The sequence below is a fragment of the Jaculus jaculus genome, chromosome 16, assembly GCF_020740685.1.
Source record: "Jaculus jaculus isolate mJacJac1 chromosome 16, mJacJac1.mat.Y.cur, whole genome shotgun sequence".
Taxonomy (NCBI): Eukaryota; Metazoa; Chordata; class Mammalia; order Rodentia; family Dipodidae; genus Jaculus; species Jaculus jaculus.
The window spans coordinates 43843055-43857366 of NC_059117.1; the positions used below are offsets into that span (position 1 = coordinate 43843055).

The 14312-nt window shown below is 52.5% G+C and overlaps 1 protein-coding gene across 1 annotated transcript; it reads left to right on the top strand.

The window, feature by feature from the left end:
- Positions 1 to 1822: 1822 nt before the first annotated feature.
- On the top strand, positions 1823 to 13596 carry Ghrhr (growth hormone releasing hormone receptor). The gene is made up of 13 exons (XM_004652760.2): positions 1823 to 1879; positions 4704 to 4806; positions 4935 to 5042; positions 5662 to 5759; positions 6556 to 6653; positions 7475 to 7607; positions 8866 to 9019; positions 9322 to 9382; positions 9819 to 9888; positions 10486 to 10577; positions 11060 to 11189; positions 11785 to 11826; positions 13377 to 13596. Exons 1-13 carry the CDS (start codon positions 1823 to 1825, stop codon positions 13500 to 13502), a joined length of 1272 nt encoding a protein of 423 aa, XP_004652817.1. The 3' UTR covers positions 13503 to 13596.
- Positions 13597 to 14312: the final 716 nt, after the last annotated feature.

Consider the following 14312-nt stretch of genomic DNA (forward strand, 5'->3'; position numbering starts at 1 on the left):
CATTTCTATACTGTAGTGACCTCTGCTCCTTTTAAGACTCAGGGGAGACAAGGGGAAGCCTGGGAAATGGCTCACTTTCTAGCTGTTCTCAAGGGTGCAGTACTTTTACTTCTGAGCTGTTTTGCCATTTTCCTTTTTCCCTGTCATAGGGCCAGAGAGTCTCAGAAAGATACTTCAAAATAAACCTGCTCGGATCTGAAACAGGGCCTGCTCCATCTTCAGAGTCAGCTCTTAGCAAGGTTAAACAGCACATGGTGATGCACTAAGACAGCCTATACTACAAGGAGTGATGGTGATGAAGATTATGAACCATAACTGTGATCAATCATGAGAGCCTGCTTTTTAGGCTCCTTTTCAGTACTGAGTGCTTGCTGTCTGAGTCCCCCTCACCCTGCCAGGGGGTGGAGCTCGTTTTGGGATAGCGAGTGCTCTGTGGTGTGAGTGAAAGGCGGGGGGCTGGGGCTTGGGGTGGTTCATGCTTTCCCTTAAAAATATTTTTTGACATCGTGTTGACAACAAAGAAAAGTGGAAAAATAAAGCTCTGCTGATGTCAAACTATTCCTAAATGCAGATGTGGAAGGGGTGACAGCCTTCCACATTCATGACATGCTGTAAACATGTCTGGTGTACCTGCAGAGCAGCCTCCATGAATGGGGATGGGAATCCACTCAGCTTGTGAAACATTCAGGGCCTTTAAAGGTGACATCTTCTTACAAATTCCAAAATGCTGCCCAAGGTCTACAAACATTGTCTGTGGCCTGCCAGTTGAAACCTTGCATATACAATTCCCACACCATAACAAAAATGGCCAGACAATGAGTGCTAAAATAACTTGAGTGGCCATGTGACTCTTTCCACTGCTGTGACGGAAGAGAGCTGCCTTGCCTCTTCCAAAGTGGCCTAGCTCCATGGACCCCTGAGAGGAGGTCTCCCATGACCCTTGACGCTTCTGACCATGGAGAGTTTTGGAGGGACACTAAAAAGCCCCACTTGAAGTCAGGCAGCAGGTGTGCTGTGAAACACACTCTCAGCCAGCCTGTGCTGTGCTTGGTGGGCATGCTGCCTTCTCTTTCCATGCTAGAGATTCAAACCCAGAGCCTCACACACACACACAGCTGGGCAAGTTCTCTACTAGCGAGTTACACTGCCAGCCTCTTGTGCTTCTTTCATGACATGGATTCCACCCTCTGCTCCCACCCCCAGAGCCCTTAGTTCTGAGCTTACCTTCTGGTGCTGTGAGTGAGGCTGGGAGCATCAACCAGCCTGGGGAATCCTTTTTTTTTGTTTTTCAAGGTAGGTCTTGCTCTAGCCCAATCTGACCTGTAACTCACTATGTAGCCTCGGGGTGACCTTGAACTCATGGCGGACCTCCCACCTCTGCCTCCTGAGTGCTGGGATTAAAGGTGTGCACCACCATGCCCACCCTTCCTATTTTCTGAGATCCCTCCGTTCTGAGGCAGGGGTGGGTGGGGAAGTTTCTCCAGGTAAAGTCAATAATGAATAATGGGCAGGAATATTGGACAGCTAGATCATATGTCCCTGTTTTGCTAGTCTCTAGGCCCTGTTGTCAGACAGAGCGGCAGGGCAGAATGGGCGGGGAGGGGCTCAGTCCCTGCTGCGAGGACATGGAGTCCCACCGAGAGCTGGCCCCGACACGGTGTGCAGCCATCCTGGTGAATATTCAGCCCCTGTCTCCTTTACTGGCTCTTGTCTACGCAAACAGCTACAGAGAAGGGCATGGAGAAGGTGCAGCAATAAGGGAGTTGGGGAAGGAGGGGCAAGCTTGTCTAGTTGACTATAGGAGCCTCAACAGAGCCCAGTCATGGACAGGCTGTCATGGAGTGCCTGTGTCCTCTCTTTGCTGAAGCTGTTGGGAATTGTAAGTAGACACTAAGAATCTGGACTCTCTCTTTTCCCAGCATGGTCCTTCCCTACCAACCTTTAACAAGCTGTGACCCCTGATTCTGCCAGCTTTGTCCTTCCTTACTCTCACTGTCCTCATGTCCTTCCTGGGGCTGAGCTAGGCTGAGCTGGGTGAAGCTTCCTAAGGCCTGTCTGCACCCTCTTGGAACCCCAGAGACAGTGCCTTGGAATCAGGGAGGCAAGGTCAGGCTTCCTTGTTGCACCCAAGCCTTTTCTTCCTCTAAGCCATGCACCCCTGTTCCTGGCTCTTCAGCCACTCTCCAGCTTGGCTGTTTCCAAGTAGAGGCAACCTGAGCAGTCAGTGGATACCGGTTATTCCAGTATATTCCCATGGCCACAGAAGATGGTGCTAGGGAACAAGAGGGGAGACGCGAGGTACTATTTGGGAGCTCATGTGGACCAAAGCTGCCTTCTTCCTCCACTGTCTTACCAAGGGCAGTTTCCTTCTCTGTATTTTGCTGCCCCATATGCAAGATCAATAATTGCTGGAACCATGAAGCTTGCTGTGGGACCCTGGAACCTCACTTATTTCTTGTATAAAATGAGAAACTTGAAGCTGGGCATGGTGGCACATGCTTTTAATCCCAGCATTCAGGAGGCAGAGGCAGAGGCAAGAGGATCACTATGGGTTTGAGGCCACCCTGAGACTACATAGTGAATTCCAGGTCAGGCTGGGCTAGAGTGAGACCCTATCTGAGAGAGAGAGACTGAGGTCACTGGGTGTGGTGTTTCACTCCCATATTCCCAGCACTCAGGCGGCTGAGACAGGAAGATTGTAATGAGCTGGAGGCCAGCCTGGGCTATACAGTGAGTTACAAGCCAAAACAAAAGAAGCTATATCTCTCTCCCTTGTGTATCCTTCAGTGAAAACTTCACTTGAAGTGGGGAATTCTAGTGTATGTGGGTGCCAGATCAGGACTAGAAGTGATCAATGTGGGCCCTTCCTATGACCCTGAGGCGAGAAGATGGTGAGGCCCAGTGTTGGGTTGATGGAGTTCCCTCTCAGGAGTGCTGAGGGACTAGCATGTGTGTGGAAGTGATTTAGCAGGATTATTTGGGTAAGTTGAGGGATGGTTCACCTTGCCAGCTCATCTTCCCATCCCTCTCCAGTCTCTCCCTAGCAGCTGGCCTCGGGACCATACAGCCCATGGCATTTCATGTGCTCCCCTGAATTTTCTCCTGTTCTTAGAGGGATCGGCTGCCTTTGCATCTCTGGGATGGTGCTTGGTTCTTTTGTCCTCCGTGGTCCCTAGACAGGCCTTGAAAAGATGGTCCAGGAAGGAACAGGCTCATGGACAGTGGGGTAGGAAAATGAGGTCACAGCTTGCAAAGGACTACAGAGTGACAGGTTGTCCACTGGGACAGTCATACATTTGCTGGGACTCTGGACTGTTGGGGGACCACTGCTCACTTATTTCCAGCTTGGATCAGGGATAGGGAGAGATATTAGGAGTTTCAGCTCCCTAGAGAACCTACAGAACGTAACATTGGACCACAACCTGGCTCATCATACTTGGTCTCCACTTGGCTCCAGGTGCCCCTTGAGAGACACGGTGAGAAGTCTAGCATAACTTTTGATTCCAGCTGCTAGAGACCATTCCCTGTGGCCACCAGGTTCTGGAAAGCACCTAAAGTTGCAATCATTCATGATTGCTAAGCCACCCATCTCTACATCAACTTACCCACCCTTCCATCCTAAGAGAGGATTATTCTGAGCCACCATGGGTACATGTATCCATCCATGCATCCACCCACCTGTCTCTGCCTGTCTACATACCATCCATTCCACCAGCCAACTGGTAGCCTGCCTGTCTTCTGTTTCTTCTTCCCTCTCTCCTTCCTTGCCTCTCATTGCTACTTCACCTCAGCCTGGCACCACCCACTCCCTCACTCACCCATACACTCTTATTACTGATCTACACACTTAACCTTGTAACTTGCCTGAGAATTCCTGAAAGCAGAGCCTGGGATAAAGGCCAGAAATCCAGCATAGTTTTAGATGGGCTAAAACTGAGTGGCAGGGCTGAGTTCTCTCTGGAGACTAGGAGGGAATCTATTTCCCTGCCTTTACTTGGCTGGTGCTCTCTTCCTTCGTTAGACTTGCACTGTATCTTCTCACAATCTTTCTCCCTCCCTGCTTCTTCATCTCTCTTCCTTCTTTCCTCTCTGACTTTGACCTCTTGGCTCCTCTGAGGAGGACCCTTGTCATGACCCTGGGTCCAAATAACCAATGATATCTTCAAGCTCTACTTCCCTAATCACAGCTGCAAAGTCCCTTTGCCATGTCAGGCAACAATTCTCAGGCTTCAGGCATTTGGACATGGGCATCTTTGGAGACTGTTCCTCTCTCTGCCCATCAAAGTAGTTCACGCAGACTATCCAGGGCCCAGGAGGGCACAGCAGGAGCGCCAGAGAAGTAGGAAAGGCAGTGGCAGGGGTTGAGGTGCCATTGCTATGAGATCTTTGGAAACATTTTGCTTAAGGTGTCTCAGAACTCACTGCTATGTGATAGAGGTAGAACATCTGGTAGGTAAAGCCAATTTCCCTTTCCTCTTCCTTCCCTACTCTCTACTCCTTTCTTTTTTCCTCCCTCCTTCCTGTTCTTTCTTCCCTCCCTACCTCCTTCCCTATGTCTCAATACCAATCCAGCCCAGTGAGTTTTATGAAGCAGGTCTGAGCTCAGGATCAGGCATCAAGCTTGGTCGCTACCTCCAGGTCTCGGGCTAGAGAACCCAAAGACTAACCAGTGGGCTTGTTTCTTCTGTTCCTCTTTCTTGCAGGCACTGGGCCACCTGGACTCAGAATGTGACTTCATCACTCAGCTGAGAGAGGATGAGCTTGCATGTTTACAGATGGCAGAAGGATTGGCCAATGCCTCCTTGAGTATGAGGCCTGAGGTGGGGGTGGGGCTTTCCTGGTTCTTTCCTCTCCTCTAACCTTGCCCTCAGAATGCCACGCCAGACACACCGCCTCCATAAGTGCAACCCCATGTCCCCATCCTCTTCACCTAGGCTGCCCTAGGACGTGGGATGGGCTGCTGTGCTGGCCTACAACAGGCCCTGGAGAGTGGGCCACCCTCCCTTGCCCAGATTTCTTCTCTCACTTCAGCTCTGAGCCAGGTGAGGGCCCTGGGTGAGACTAGGGTGGAAAGCAGGCGGCTTCCTCTGGGGGTATCACATCACTGATTTGGGGACAGGTTGATCTAGATATGAATGTCACTTTTCTCACTTTTGGTGTAATGGGAGGGCAAGTCTGTCAACCTTGAATTAAAACAGACAACATTAACTCCCCAAGGGAGGACCAAGAGAGGAGCCTGGACCTCATACCCCAGTGAGTTCTCTCAATTGTTAGCCAGAGCGAGGCCCAGCTGGCTGTCATACTGCCAGCTGTCTCCTTTGGGAGGGTGGGGAACCTGCTGCTTTGCCTCTGCTCCCGACCTGCGGGTCCAGGTGGACAGTCCCACCCGGGACAGAGAGGCTTCTCTTTCCTAGTGCCATTAGGAGGCTGAGAGTCCAGACTAGCACTTCTTACCTCTCAAAAGAATAGCTGCTTGAGAGGAAAGAGGGAGGGCGGAGAGGGAGGCTCAGAGTGGGACCAGGCAGGTCGAACTAACCCTATCCTTTGGAGGGGAGGTCTCTGCTCCTTCTGACTCTGGAGACTCCCGGTGCAAACCCACGGGGCACTTGATGTCTCAAGCCTTCCCACCCTCCCAGGAACTAGACTCTGGCTTGCCCCTAGGGACGGTGAAGCGGGATTGTACTAGCACAGGCTGGTCTGACCCTTTCCCTCCATACCCTGCGGCCTGCCCTGTGCCCTTGGAGCTGCTCACTGAAGAGGTAAGAGGCTTCTGACATCGTGGAGGAAGGGTGATCATGAGCATTTGAACTCCTGGTGGACGGCGTCGGTGGGTGGCTGCTATTCCCACGCTAGCCAGCAAGTTGGCATAGTAATGATAGCACTTGCTCAACAGAGGACAATCACAGTGCCTTGTGGACGTGGGTCGTTGGCTTAAGGGTGACACCCATTCCACTTTGCTTAGCAGGAGAGGGGAGACAGGCTAGGTTGGAAGATGTTCTGGCTTCCATCTTGGTTAGCCCTTTCGTGCTTGCTTGGATCTCCAACACAGGGCGTTAGTGGGTTCAGGGGAGCCAGGGCGGCTGGCTGTGCGTGGCAAGCACTTCCTCTGTGTACCTCTAGCTCTGGGTGCCGTGCGACTCTGCCTGGGCCTAGAAGGGGCTTTTCCCTCCCTGCCTGCAGCTCCCCGCGTCCCTTGTGTTCGTGTTGTCACCTCTGTGTGGAGACACTGTCTTCCCAAGCTGGTGGCAGGCTGGGTGTCAATAAATATGCCTGATTTCCTTCTGAACTTTTGTCACTCCCAGGGAGGGTGGTTTCTCTTGCTGCGGCTCCACACCCCAGGGCAACGTGAGTGCTCACAATCCACCTTGTCACCTTCCTTCCTCTCCCAAGCAGGGGAGAAGTAGGCTGAAGCAGCATGTACCCGTGGAGCCTCCTGGGGTGCTTAATCCTGGGGTGCTTGCCGATAGGGGTTTCTGATGCAGGCTGTGCCTGCTCCACTGCCAAGTCTCTCTTCTCCCAGCCGGTGAGACTCTCTTCTACTTCTCCCTTCCGCAGAAATCTTACTTCTCCACGGTGAAGATCATCTATACCACGGGCCACAGCATCTCTGTTGTGGCCCTCGGCCTGGCCATTGCCATCCTGGTTGCTCTCAGGTTTGCCATCCTCATCTTTGCCCTCAGGAACCTTCATTGGCTCCCTACTGTCCAAAGATCAAGTCTGAATCTGTCTGGTTCCCAGATTGAGGTGTCATGTTCATTTCTAACTTTATATCTTTTCCCTAACATGTTTGCCATCTCTTCACACATAGAACTCACTCATGGCCATACTTTTGTTCATATAGCACTCATTCTACTTCATTTTTCCTTGGTGGCATGTATACATCTGTCAAAATTCAAAGGCCAGCTCTTTTCTAGCTCTACAAATCCTCTTTGCCTTCTGTATGAAGTCCTCAGTGGTTACAAGTTTAAGAACCTTGTGATATTTTTTGGTTTGGATTTTAGCACTGGGGATTGAACTGAGGCCCTTCTGCATGGGCTTGGCCACCACTGAGGACACCCCTAGCCTTGAATACTGGCTGTTAATGGCCTTCCAAGATGATGTTGCTTCAGAGGACAAGTCTCTTTGATCACCCACAGGGTTCCCTTGGGTACTATGTAGCTGTGCTGCCCCTGTGCCCACAGATCATCCAGAGATATCTGAAAGCAGGGCCTCATGTTTCTCTGCTTCTGCACTTGTACCCAACCGGGGACAGCAGGGCAGTGCCAGCTGCCAGCTGGCTACCAGGGCTGAAACTCCATATTCAGCTCACCTTTGCCGTGGACTTGACTTCACTGGTTGGGGCTTGATCCACTTTTCTTGATTGACTCCACTCGTCTCTGGCCCACCTCAGTCTATGCATGTCAGGCCCTATTACATGCCTGAGAAACCCTTCTATAGCCTGGCCTGTGTGCTCAGCTCTCTTGTTCCCCTACAGGAAGCTCCACTGCCCCAGGAACTACATCCACGTGCAGCTGTTTGCCACCTTCATCCTCAAGGCGGGTGCTGTGTTCCTGAGGGATGCTGCGCTCTTCCATGGGGATGGCACGGACCACTGCAGCTTCTCTTCTGTAAAGACTGTGGCTACAGGGTGGGGACAGGGAGAGGAAGGCAGATGAGAGCCGCAGATGTGCCTTCTTGGCCTGCCACCACATGAGGGCTGACCCTAGGCGTCTTCATGGCCAGTGACAGATAAGGGCAGCACCTGACCCAGGCATAGGCCCTGAATCCTCCTCACGCCTCCCCAGACCAGTGTCTACCCGTGAATCTCCACATTTGACGTTCTTCCTCATCCACATTCCTATTGCCTTTTCCTTTCATGCCTCCCACTCTGATCTGTCTGTAGCTGCATGTGCAGGGCTGAGTAGAACTGGGACCCTCTTTCCAGAAGCACCCAGGGGACAAGAGTCATTCAGATTTATGGACTACCAGGCAGAGAGAGCTGAGAGCTGGGCAAGAACAGAACTTCAGGGAGGAAGTGGTTTTGGAGCTGGGTCAGTAACTTCAGTGGGGAGACAGGGAGAAGGACCAGTGGATATGTTCAAGAGGCTCTAAGACAGCCTGGGGCACGGCTGCCAAACTGGAAGAGCTAAGTGGAATGACAAGCTGGGGCAAGGAGGAAAAGGGAGGCTGAACACTGGAGAAAGTGGGCAGAATGTGAGGTCTCCTGAAAGTGTGCAGGAAGTGAACAGATAAGCGAGTGCCCAAACTGACACGTGGTCTGAATTAATTAAAGAATAATTGACAGTTGAACACATTGCACACTTACTATGCAGGCAGCACATGAAACACTTTACACTTACTACCTACTTTGATCCTCAAAATGTCTTGACAGCTTCACTCTAATTCCATTTTGTTAAGGAGGGGCAGCTGGGCAGATCGCCTAGCTGCCCAGTGGGGGATGGGCCTGGGCTCGAGGTGATGCCACTGCTCAGGTGAGCGAGGCGGTGTCAAACGACAGCATGTGTGCTGGGAACAGCATGCGTGTTTAGGGCTCCGAACTGTGCATAGATGCATGGTCCTTGCTTATAGCTGAGGCTCAGGGGGATGCAAAACAGGAGAAATAAAGTAGTAGGGTGTCCTATGTGCTTTCCTCCTTTCATAAGTGGAAAGCTGAGGCGGAGGCAGTCTGCATGGCTAACAGAGGGCCTGGGCTCGGACTCCTCACTGTATGGTACTATCTCACCCCTTCTGGAGTAGCCCAAGAAATCAGATGACCCAGCTTAGCATGGACGGGGCCCTGGCTTGGGGTCTCAGTAAGACAAAGAGACTTAGCTTGGGGCTAAAGTGGGGGTTCTAGTTCTAAAGCACCCAGCTCTCTGGCTCTAGGTCCTGTGCAAAGTCTCTGTGGCCACCTCCCATTTTGCCACCATGACCAACTTCAGCTGGTTGCTGGCAGAAGCTGTCTACCTGAGCTTCCTCTTGGCCTCCACGTTTCCCAGCTCCAGACCATCCTTCTGGTGGTTAGTTCTTGCTGGCTGGGGTAAGTATCAAGGGCTGGTTCAGTACGCTTGGAGAAGTATAGGCTGGGAGGGCCCAGGGAGCCCATATGGAAGCCTTTCTCACCGGTGGTTACCCTGAGGTCCAGGAAGGGGAAGAGACAACTCACAGCCTGCACCCAGCATTGGGAGGTAGATCACGTCCTACCCTAGGCCCTTGCCCAGCCCTGCCTTTTCAGTCTGCATATGCCAGCAGTGCTGGAGGGAGGTGAGCCCGGTCTCAGAGTGAAGGTTGCTTTCAGAGGGAAGGATGCAGGCCTTTATCCCAGTCTTTTGTCACCCACAGGACTCCCTGTGCTCTTCACTGGCATATGGGTGGGCTGCAAGCTGGCCTTTGAAGACACTGTGTGAGTTTAAACCTCGGGCCTGGATAGCGGGGACAGAGTAGACCATCAGGCACTGGTCTCCAGGCTTGGGAAGAAGAGGAGGGAGTCTTGTTATGACGGGGTTTGGAGGTGGGAAGGCTGCCATTGGATGGAAGAGAAGAGCAGGAGGGAGGGGCCCAGATTATTAAGGCTGTGTGGCTCCGTGGAGGCAGGTGCGGTGGATAGAGCTGCCAGTGGCCTCCTGCTGCATGTAAGGGAAGTGTGGGGCGAGGGTGAGAGAGAGGTCAGTCCGGACTTCAACAGGGCTTTTCGTTTGGGAGGAGGATGAGACTGTCAGCAGATCAGAACAGAGGGATGTGCATGAGATGGAGGCATAAACACTACAAGGGAGACAGCCCAGGAACCCTGAGGAGAGCAGTGGGAGCAGCACTCATCAGAAATGCCTGCCTTCTTCCAGGTGCTGGGACCTAGACGACAGCTCCCCCTACTGGTGGATCATCAAAGGGCCGATCGTGCTCTCTGTTGGGGTCAGTCTCTGGGGCTCATCCTCCTGGCTTTATTCAGCCAGCCTCCTGGGCCCTCTGTACTGCTATGCAGAACAAGCAGCAGGACTCCTGGGCAGGAAGCAGGAAAGGGCACCTAGCTCTGCACACTTCTGACAGCTTCTGCAGGCACTGGTGTTCTGGCTCAGAGTTTCCGTGTGTCTGGCTACTGGCTGCAAGTAGGGTGAGGAGTAGAGGATGCCCGCAGGCCCGCACACATCTCTCCTGGCCGGATGGTGCACGGCTGCTGTGAAGCAGAGCAGCTGCACAGTGGTGGACAGCCGCTTAGCGCCAGAGACACTCTGGGAGGTGGCTGAAAGCAGGTGGCCAGGCCTGGCCCTCACACCTTGCTGCCAGGGACGGAGAGGGAGAAGAACCCTGAGTCCACCCCTGCCTGCCAAGGTTCCTATGTAGGATCTGCAAGCCTCCAGCCCACATGTTCTGGAACTATGGTCTGTGCACCCACCCATGGGCACATTCCTACATCTCAAGGGTTTGGGGTTCCTGGTCCCTAAAGAGGCTAGGCCCCACCCTTAGCCACTCAGAGCCACCTTGACTTTTTCTTCCATCTTTCTGCACCAGGTAAACTTTGGGCTCTTTCTCAATATCATCCGCATCCTGCTGAGGAAACTGGAGCCAGCACAGAGCAGCCTTCACACGCAATCTCAGTACTGGTACTGTGTGAGCATGTGGGTGTGACCCACACTCAGGAAGGACTTCCAGAGAGGGTTCCAGGCGGTTTTTGTCTCATCTGTAATGCATTCATGATCCTGGCCCTATTTCTTCCCTCTGTCCCCAGACAGAGAACAGGTCTAGGCCCTGCCTCCCCAGAGATGACAGAACAGGAAAGTGGGGACACTGCGCTGTAGGTTACCAAATAGGCTGCATCAGTTGATATGGGGCCTGGAGAAGGAGCTCCTCTCTAGATGGGGAAGAAGCGAGCCAGGGAAGGCTTACTGGATAAAGTGGTCTTTTACCAGACGTTGAAAAAGTCACAGGCTGTGAAGCAGCTGGAGCAAGAGCCCTGGCTGCAGCTGAAGGAGGGTCTGAAGCAAGGAAGCCTGGGGGACGTGGGGAGGGCGGAATGTCCAAAGTCACCGCGTGCACAGTGGACATGGTAGATGGTAGGCAGCCTCAACATTCGCCTTTCCTGCAGGCGTCTCTCCAAGTCAACGCTTCTCCTTATCCCACTGTTTGGAACTCATTACATCGTCTTCAACTTCCTGCCTGACAATGCTGCCCTGGGCATCCGCCTCCCATTGGAGCTGGGACTGGGCTCCTTCCAGGTGAGGCCCTGCAGACACGCCTTTCTTCCAGTGACCTTGGTCGAAGGCTTTAACTTTATTATAGGGTTAGAGCTGTTATTATTCATCCTCAGTTCAACTTTCTATGTGTCCATCTCCCATAAAGTCCTCTATCTGTGTTCATTCAACTATTCCACATATTCACCTGCCTACTCTTCTCTCTCTCTCTATTTTCTCCTTCCTACCTTCTATTCATTTATTCCTTTCTTCTTTCTACCCACTCATTCACCTATCCATTCACTCATCTACCTACCCACCTATGGACCTCCTCTCACACACTGATCCATCCACCCACTCATTCTCTTTTTGACGTTTCCTGAGCAACTTTTATGTGCCAGGCAATATGCTGGAAGGTGCAGGCCATCACAGAAGTAGAGCTACCTATGCAACCTTGCTATGGTGATCACATAACTATATGTCTAGCACATAGTGAGCGATCATGCATTTATATTCCATTTTTGGATCTGGCTCAACTGCAGCCTGGGGTGGGTGGGGAGAGAGCAGTGGAATGACTGCCTGGCACAGCTTAGGCCAGGTCAAAGTGTCCTCACAGAGCCCCTGCTTTTTGGTCCCACAGGGTTTCATCGTTGCTGTCCTCTACTGCTTCCTCAACCAAGAGGTGTGTAATGCTCCTGGCACTACCCCTTGCTTATCAAGCACCTCTTTTCCCAGCCCTAAGGCCCTCTCTCTCCTGCCCTGGTCCTGTAAACCCCAGCTGACTCCTGTCATGATCCTTTGAGGAAGTATCACCAAGCTCCTCAACCACATTGCCTTTGGAACCCTGCCAACTCATCAGGATGCAGAGGAGGATCAAGGAAGAGTGGAGGAAGGAGGAGGCCAGTTGGGGGAGAGACAGGGAGAGAGCATGAGGAACCACAGAGGTCGAGATAAAGAGAGCCTGGGAAGTAGAGGCAGAGCTGTAGAGAATGAACTAGTCCAGACCTGAAAACAGAAAGCCTGGGAGAAAGGGAGAGAGCCAATAGTCAGGCTCAGAGGAGGCAGAGGTATGCAGACAGAGTCGAGGCACTGCGTGCATGGGTCCAGGAGAAGGCAGGCCAGCAGGCGAAGGTGAATGCCACCCAGAAGACTCCAGTAGGTTCTCCCTTTGCAAGACTGACGGGCTCTCTTTGACTGTGGGATAGAGGAGGGAAATTCAGCTGAGACCAGTCCAGGTCCTCACAGTGCACAAGGGCAGGGTCATGGCTCCCCCTGGTGGCCATGGATTTGTGTGGGAGCTGAGGTCCGTGGAGACCTGGTTTACTGACTTAATGCCCTGTTCCTCAGCTGGTGGACCCTTGTTCAGCCTCACCTGCCACCTCTGCCGGACTGCTTCCAGCCCGGTGCTAATGAGTCATGCTCAGTTTTGCCTGGGTCTGTGGTTCAGACCTAGGACCGCAGTATCTGTGTAGCAGGCCACTGGTCTTGGGGTTCATGGGGGCCCTGGGAGGGGCGAGGAGCAGCCTCAACTAAGGTTAGTGGAATCTGTGAAAGGATCACACACAGAAAGGTATAGAGGGCTCTCTCTTGGGAAGCAATGGTGGAGACAAGATGGTTGCATACATTTAGTGATGGGGTCCACACTAATTTCCAGTAGCATTTTTGCTGTGATATGTTTTGGGAAGAATATTTTGTGCCTAAAAAGAAACTCTCCTCATTTTATTTTCCATCACAGTCCCAGCTCAGCTGTCAGGCAAGGCTTCTCTCAACTCCCTCTGCCCCTGACAGCCCTGTGGCCCTGTGGAGATACAAATGTCTACCTCCCGCCACCCCCAGCTACATTTTTCTTGGAGATCTGAGTCCTCTCTCCCTCCAGTCATGTCCTCTTGCCTTGTATACTTAAACCCCAGAGGAGGAGCTGGTCAAAGTCATTTAGGGAGGGCAGCATGGTTATTGGGAAAGAAACTCTAATAAGTGCCCCTGTCTTTGTCTTTGACTGGACTCACACAAGGCAGTGCTGTCAGGAGAAAGGCACTGAAGGCAGTGGCCAACAATGTTCAGAGGAGGCAGAACCCTCCAGAGGCTGTGCCTGTGGGGCCTGTGGCCAGCATGGCTTTGCTTCCTCTGCCCTCTTCCTTTCAGCTGCCCCCCCCATGGACCCTCAGTCTTCTAGAGTTGAGAAGTGAAATAGCAGTGGGGACCTTTCTAACATCCTCTCCCTTATCCACAAAGGTGAGGACAGAGATTTCACGGAAGTGGTACGGCCATGACCCTCAACTTCTGCCAGCCCGGAGAACCTGTGCCAAATGGACTACGCCTCCTCGCTCAGGGCCTAAGATGCTGACATCTGTGTGCTAGGCTGGCCCTTCAAGTGCCAGGGGCTGAATGTTCCCCCACAAGCTGCCACCCAGCTCTGGGTAGGGCAGTTCTTTCTCCCATGTTTGCATTTGCCTTTCTCTAAGTCCCTGAATGCTCACCTTTAGCGTTCTCAGCTCCTGACTCTGTCCCCATTTACTCTTCCCTGGGTCTGTAGCCTGAGGCCCAGAGGAGCCAATAAACTTGTATCTGGATGTTTCATGGTCGAGTCAGTCAGTGTGCCTCTGAAGGGAAGCCTGTCTGCGCCTTGATTCAGTGCTTGTCATTCCTTGGTTCCAGCTATCACTCATCACTCATCTTTACCAGGGTCTTCATGGTTTATTTAGTTTAAAAAATGCATTCTCTTTTGTCCCCTCCCTTCTTCCTGTTCCCCTCCCCCCACATGCAAACAGGCCAGTGTGTTTAATGTGAACCTGCGTCTCTGCGTCTTGTGAGCTGCAGGGTGCTGTGCACCCCGCGCTGCTTCCGTTTCCCCAGCACTGCGCTCTCCAGAACCCCGCCGTGCTGTGATGTGCGCATCTGGCCCTCCGCTTCATCTCCACATGGTGTCATCTCTCACTGTTGCCCCCTTCTTCTAGGTGAATACCCACCTGCCTGTCCTTCCACAAACTATGCAACCAGCCTTTCTGAGTGACTCATACCCAGCAGTAGAGCCCTAGGGCACCAGTCACACCTCTCTGCTTAACATGATTCAGTAGTGGCAGATTGTGCGCCTGCAAATTGTACCCCCACCCCAACAACCCTCAAGGTTCCAAAATCCTCGCAGCTCCACCAACACTTGCCAATATCCTG